The 7,066-nt window shown below is 34.8% G+C and overlaps 2 protein-coding genes across 2 annotated transcripts; one reads left to right on the top strand and one right to left on the bottom strand.

Moving 5' to 3' along the window:
* The first annotated feature begins 121 nt into the window (after positions 1–121).
* LOC109043893 (trafficking protein particle complex subunit 2-like protein) lies at positions 122–3,603 on the top strand. Its single transcript, XM_019061250.2, has 5 exons — positions 122–354; positions 813–988; positions 2,178–2,265; positions 2,911–2,990; positions 3,348–3,603. Exons 1-5 carry the CDS (start codon positions 322–324, stop codon positions 3,388–3,390), a joined length of 420 nt encoding a protein of 139 aa, XP_018916795.1. The 5' UTR covers positions 122–321; the 3' UTR covers positions 3,391–3,603.
* A 527-nt stretch (positions 3,604–4,130) lies between these two features.
* Positions 4,131–6,846, bottom strand: LOC109043892 (transmembrane protein 242). The gene is made up of 3 exons (XM_019061249.2): positions 6,623–6,846; positions 5,419–5,657; positions 4,131–4,475 (listed from the first exon to the last, which is right to left on the bottom strand). The coding sequence occupies exons 1-3, from the start codon at positions 6,696–6,698 to the stop codon at positions 4,323–4,325; spliced, it is 468 nt and encodes a 155-aa protein (XP_018916794.2). The 5' UTR covers positions 6,699–6,846; the 3' UTR covers positions 4,131–4,322.
* Between the last annotated feature and the right edge of the window lie 220 nt (positions 6,847–7,066).

Below are 7,066 nucleotides of genomic sequence, written 5' to 3' on the forward strand. Positions count from 1 at the left end.
TGACGTCACTTATCGCGAACAATCGAAAATGACTCTGTACCTAAAAACATGTTTAAAAATCGATGTATCTGCAATATATCGAAAAGCGATGTAAATAGTAGGTTGTCATTTGTTGATAAACAAGTGATAATGGTGATAACATAACGGGTAGTGATAAGAACCAATGTTTCCTTTATTTTCGTTGGAATTTCTCATGATTTGCTTGGACATCCTTCAAATATATAATTCTAATTCGCTGCGCTAGTACGAAAATGCTCAAAGCTTCATAAAGTAGCAGTAAGATCAAGCGTTTGTGCCTCCGGTGTATCATCTAAATTGAAAATGGCCGTTTGTATTGCTGTAATTGGGAAAGAGGTAAATGCATGTAGTTGAAAATTTTCTCTTTAGCTGATCCTGGATTTTATCTGTCATTCTTAATCAGCTTGATTATTTTACTAAATATCCTGCAAGTTAAATTCTAGACTTGTGCATTGGTGAAAATCTTACAACAACCTCTCTCGCAAGACAGGACGTAGGCATTTGACGGAATGATTTCGGAAAATCAAAATATGTAAACATTTTGTATGCATAATTTTTCTTCACAAATATATTCGCAGGCAACTGCCGCAACAGTAAGGTGAAAAAGTGGGCTGTCTCATTCTCTATTCAGCTACACTCGAATTCCTCCTAACGCACAACTATTTGCATTTTAATTGACCTGGGCCCTGCGTCCCATGAAAGTAAATGTTAGACAATGCACTCGGGCCTTTTTGGTTAAAATATGTTCGACTGTGTATATGCTGTGCATTACATATTTATTTTTCTTGTTTCAGAATTCTCCGAAGTACATTTCATGTATTAACCCAAGTATGGAATTACACTTCCAGTATAAAGTTCATGTGTCTCTAGATGTTGTTGAGGAAAAGTTGCAAGCAGTCTCAAAACCAATTGCAGATGTGACAAAGGAACAATACTTGGGATTGCTTTACTCCACTGAGGAGCATAAAATGTTGGTATACTGTTTATTTTTTGCTAAGTAACGCAATTTTATCATTCCATAGCACTCTCTTCCACAATCACACAAGTACCTTTTAAACTTCCACTCCGAGACACATTTTAATTAGCTACCAATTGCAAAGATTAAATAACATCATTTTAAACATTTTTTGCAAGACCATCTTACGCTTATGCTCTGTTTCAATACAACTAAATTATTCGTCAATTCAATTAAATTAAAATTAATTTTTTCAAAAACCTTATGATGATACAATCCTTTGGTCATTTGCATCAAGTACTATTTGAAGTTGCACAATTTTTAATTGGAAATCAAGGCTGAAAATTCCAAAAAATTTTGATCATTTTTGGCTTTGATTTCCCTGCACACCAGTGTTTGTGAGGCACCCAGTAGTGTTCTACCATCTTTTTAAGCATTTAATGTACCCCGGCCGATTTTTAGTGTTATCTTCTTAAATATATGTATGTAATTGTACATATAAGTGTGGTAGAAATATAGAAACGCACCCATCTTCTTTATTTTTTCAAGAGAAGAAGTATTACTATTGACACTATTACAAATATCATTATGTAAGTTTCCAGAGAACAGGTAGGTATTCTTAAAAAAAAAGGAAGAGAACTCCTGTTCAATCATTTTGAGCAATAATGATGATTAGTTTTCCTCAAAAAAGTTAAATGTGACAGGATATCGGTAACTTCACAACCTAACATACGATGATTTGTGGCTCCATATTCTCTTCAGCAATATTAATCAATAAAATTTTAATTTTATAACTACTGTTTTTTGTCCTCTCTTTCTCTTTCATTTTGAATATTTCAGTTTATTTTTTATTAAATCTGAAAGAATATAGGACTTGAGAAAAAATTCAGAGGTCTATATTTTGGTCAAATTAGGTAACTTTAATCAGCATTCATTTTAGCCCTAAAGCTCTATGGTTGATCATTGTGTATCATTAGCGCCATGTTTAAAAAGATAACTTACATCAGAGGAGCGATGCAATCAAAGTCAATGGAAAATTGGTGGACTTTTAACCAAATTAGACGACAAGGTTGATTTTGTCCAATCTCTTTATCATCCTTAGATTTATAATTGAAATTCATCCTGTTAGAGTGACAATTACTGATTGCAGCAACAAGAATAATTCCATCATTTTTATCTTACATTTTGATATGTTTTGTTCTAGATATGGGTATGTCACAAACACCAAGATCAAATTTATCGTGGTTGTTGATTCCAGCAATACATTACTCCGTGACAATGAAATTCGAATGGTATGTATTTATGTATTTTACCAATAAAACTCTTAAAACAAATATCCTGATTGTGAGGTCTCCAAATTTCCACATAATTCTACTTTTAAGTTGATAATTGACATTTTAGTACCAAAGTTTTAGAAATTGTTCAATAAGGGTCAGGAATAATAACAAAACATCTGTGATAACTTATTCCATTCATTCTTTTAAGAAGAAAAATGTGATAGGAACTTTGAATACATATTGAGAAAGGTGATTTCGTAGTTTTATCATTGATTCGCTTCAAAAAGAAGCCTGAAGATGTCTTAAATGTTGAAGATTCAATCAGGCACTAGAATCATCCCTTGTAAGAGAGAATTTTAAAATTCTGTCATGATCTGAGTTTATTTTCAAAATATTAAAAATCAGTAGGGACTACTGTATGTATGTGTAGTATACTATTTTTTTTGGAAGGGGGGTGAGCTGCAAAGCCCTAGTGCAGTGAAAACTAGTTGATCCAACTTTAGTCGGCTGTCAAGATGGGGTTGAATTTTACCTTTTGCGACACCCTATTTTCTAGATGTAGGAAAACACTCTTTTTTAGTAACCTTCCTAACAGAATTTTGTCATAGAACCTTTTATTCTAACCTCAGCTCAATAATATACACTGCTTCCATTTTCCAGATGTTCAGAAGACTGCATAGCGTTTATGCTGATATCGTCTGCAATCCCTTTTTCATCCCTGGAGAAGTTATTTCATCAAAGTGAGTATCCGTAAATAATCTTTTACTTTGATTATTATTCATACATTATTTTCAAGCATCTGATGAGATCTTTGTGAAATCTAAGAACAAATAATTGGGTCCACTTTGAACCATGACTGCTCAGACTTTTCCTTATTTCTTCAAATAAGATATGAGTTTTAGGTATAAACACTCATGATTCCGAGCATACAATTAAAAGTTAAGAGTCCCTTCTGGTAGTTGACCCTGAGTTCTGTGGCACACCATGTCTTCGTAAGATACATTATCCTTCTCCTTCCATCTTTTAAGTGAAATTTTCCTCCGTTTTATGCAACCTCTCTTCGTTTTCCTACAAATATTTTACTTCATCTGTTTCAGAAAATTTGATAAAACGGTGAAAAGCATCATGTACGGCGATTAATATACTTCAACATCTCCAGTTTAAATGTTATGAACGTGCTGTCTTGCCTGTGATATTTTGAGGAAAGTTCATTTTAGGTATTAGTTATCTATTACTAACACCTAAAGCTATCTTTTTATTATGATCGAAATTCATTTCAAATTGAGTAATATTTGTACAATCTTTTTTTTCAATTTTGTACGACATTCACTACAATAAACATATTTGTAAATATCTGCTAGAAGAAAGTCCTTGTGTGTTAAATGTAATGTATGAAATGTACTTCCATGGATGAATGTGTGTTGTTTAAATGTAATTAATTGTTACAAATAAATATGCAAAAAACAAACTCTGAACTCTTCTACTTATATGTTCCACGGAATCACTGAAGTTCAGTCTACCTGTTGTTTTGCTTGCATGTCCTCTTTATACAAGCAAATTAGAATGAAATTCAAGAGTAGTGCTAAATGGACGCTGCGTATATAAGCCTAATTCGGCCCGTTTATTCTGAGGCTAATTATAAGAAGCCCTGACTGATTGCGATCTACCCAGGCATCTGCGATCAGCCATTGACGCATTAGCCATTAGAAGCCTGGGCTGCTTGCAATGTGCCTGAACCGACTGCAATCTGCCAAAAGTCAGAATTGGTTTGTAACATACACAAGAATTTCCGAGTATCCTGATAGATTATAAAAAATCTGTTAAAACTCTAAAAAAAAATTAAATGAAAAGCACAAAAATAAATTGACTAGTCAGCTAAATAAAATGTTTCATAAATTTATTGTCTGTTTTCAAAACTATATTTACAAACTTTTATCTATACCCAAAACAGACAATTGGGAAAAGTATCAAAACAGGGCAAAAATGAACAGAAAAAAAAGAAAGAAAGTACATACAAAATGAGAGGTCAAAGGTGAAGACATTCATATCACTATCATTAAACAGCGGAGACACTATTTTCCATCCTCTTTTGGCTGCCCAGAAAAATCAGTCGCCAAATAAGTGAGAAGATCGTTAAGGCCTTCAAATTCCGTTCGACTCTTAGGAGGATCATTCTTTGGTATTTTGGGTAGAATATTACCCATGGTCTGCCTAAACTCTTGCATCTGAAAATAAAGTAGAATGCTTTAAACATCATGGATGACTATAATATAAAATATAGTTGTAAAATTAAAAACTTGTTGCATCAAAAGAGATCTTAAAAAAGTTGAACCTCTGGCAAGGGTTACCTACTTAGAGAAAATAAAGGGACTGATGAAGCCATCGATATGAGTGAGAGCTCATTAAAAAAATAATTGAGATGTTCTTTACTTTCTCACTCTCCTAGGGTAGAGGAAATATTGTCATCCTCCAAGGGGGAGAAAAAAAAAGTTGAAATTTCATCATTTCAAGATGTTTTGAGGTCCCAAGAGTCAAAATAACCATACTTGAAAAAATGTGAGTCTGCCGTCAGGTGTCCCCCAAATCTGTGTACAGCGATATCTCAGAATCTATCTGTTCGATTTGATTTCATTCAAAATTTGCAGAGAAGACCTTTTAACTGTGGACAACTTAGTCGATTGATAGAGGTAAGTAAGTACGCATTGCTATATTTCTCATCTGATCAGAGAGTTATACAGAATATAATAAAAAAAATGATAAAATCTGATCAGAATCAATTCTTTTGACTTTTAGATCCTATCCTTTCTAATGAGAATCCATCAATAGTTTATGTTTAAAGCACCATTTGATACAACAGCAGCCTGATTATTAAAATTGGTTAAGATAAAGAGAAAATGGAGCAATCCTATTGGTGGAAGCAGGAGGTTGGAATGGACAGAGGAGGTCAGTGGTAGACTAACTAACGGCAACTGATGAGAGTCGCTATAGTTAATCCATCATTTCCCCCTTTAATCCAAGGCCAACCACCCCTTTAAACCAATAGGATCACTTTATTTTCTCTTTGCTTTCTTTGTCCATCAATTCAATTATCAGCCTGCTGATGCAGTTCTGAGTCTTTTTTCCTCTTAACTAAGTATGTTGACTGAGTAATACAAGAGCAAGACTTACATTGTGGGCTCCTGAGAGTTTCCATATTCCAAAGAAAATCAATCCACAGCCAGTCACAGCATAAAATGTGCCCCACCTCAGGGCTCTTGTGGCAAGCTCTATCCCTGAAACTTCCAGTGGCTTCTCAGGAACCATGCCTTTGCTAAAACTAACCGGATCATTTCTGCGCACAGCTGCCAAACGGGATCCAAATGCAAACACGAAAGACATGCCAGTGACAGACGCTAGGAAAAGGCCCGCTATAAGTACAAATAAAACACATAATCAAATTAGGGAATTCTTGATGAAAGTGTTAGGTGTGAATGAATGTTTAATTTTTTTCTTCTCTTTCAGACCAAGTTCAAACCTTCATTAACAACTTAACATTGAAAAATCAAAATCGAGCCACAAGTATGGACCATGAGGCGATTACTATTTGTCTCTTGATACACTGCTGATGTACTGGTCAGTCGCTGATCGTGTTATGAAATAAAGTCAAACTCCCCAAAAGGGCGAACCTCAGAAACAATAAATAGTGCGCTTAAAGGATCACCTTTCATGGGATGTCAAGTATGCCTTCCTCTTGAAGTGGAGTATTAACCAAAATAATTTCCATTGATTGATGAGGAAAGCATTCCCAAAGATGCTTTCCAAAAATCCAATTTAAGAATCTCCATTCTAGAGGTCACTCATCTTACGCTGAGACAAATGTCATTTGCTAGTAGCTCTGAATGAGCATTTATCAACAGGTTAATGGATGCAATCAGATGGCAGCATCAATGAATCATGACCCAAGCAAGACTCTACTTACAACAATTGTTACAACATACAATGAGTGAGCTCTAATAAACTAAGAAAATTCATTGCAGGAGGAAACGCTGGGGTTGAAAGATATTTATCTTTTGACAAATACTTGGGAATGAATAAGGAGAAGACAATGTCACACAGTGGAAAATTTCTCTAGCTATGTAAGAAGTTATCCTTCTCCTGATAGCTGCTACGCAAAATTCATATAGTCCGCTCTTCCTGCATGAGGAAACACTCCTCAGGTTGTCATGTTCATGATCACAGAAAGATATCAGCGATAATATATCCCTATGGACTACAGCTTACACCTAAACGCATGGATATAAGTTTGGAGATGAGATCATATTTGAATCTGAAACAAACGAGAAAGTATCCTGAAACTCATGCGAGTAAACACATTCAAATGTAAATATGTCACCTTTGAGATTGTAATATTCATCCTTAGTCTCTGGTGCTTTTGAGCTAGCATTATCGGTAGCGCCTACGTCACTCATTAAAATTTTTTAAAGAAACGCATGAATTCAAAGGAGATCTATTTTCTTCGATGACATTATCACTGAAAATTCAAATCCACCGGACGGAAAGTGCAAAAATATAACCTGAAAAATTGTCATGTGCCAGAAGCATGGAGTATTTACGGTATCTACGAGATATTATCCTGTACAAGAATCTGTTTCAACGACGCCAAAAAACTAGCCACAATCTTGAATGCCTTGGATTGATTGGTCAACGTGAGTTATGGCGCGCTTTTAAGGTACAGTAAATCTCTAATGAGCCAATCAGATTCTGTTCCTGAGACAGAGGATGAGGAACGGCTGTTTCTGATAGTAGTAGTGATAGTCTCACTCTCAGTCCCTCTGTG

The sequence above is a fragment of the Bemisia tabaci genome, chromosome 3 (assembly GCF_918797505.1).
Source record: "Bemisia tabaci chromosome 3, PGI_BMITA_v3".
NCBI lineage: Eukaryota > Metazoa > Arthropoda > Insecta > Hemiptera > Aleyrodidae > Bemisia > Bemisia tabaci.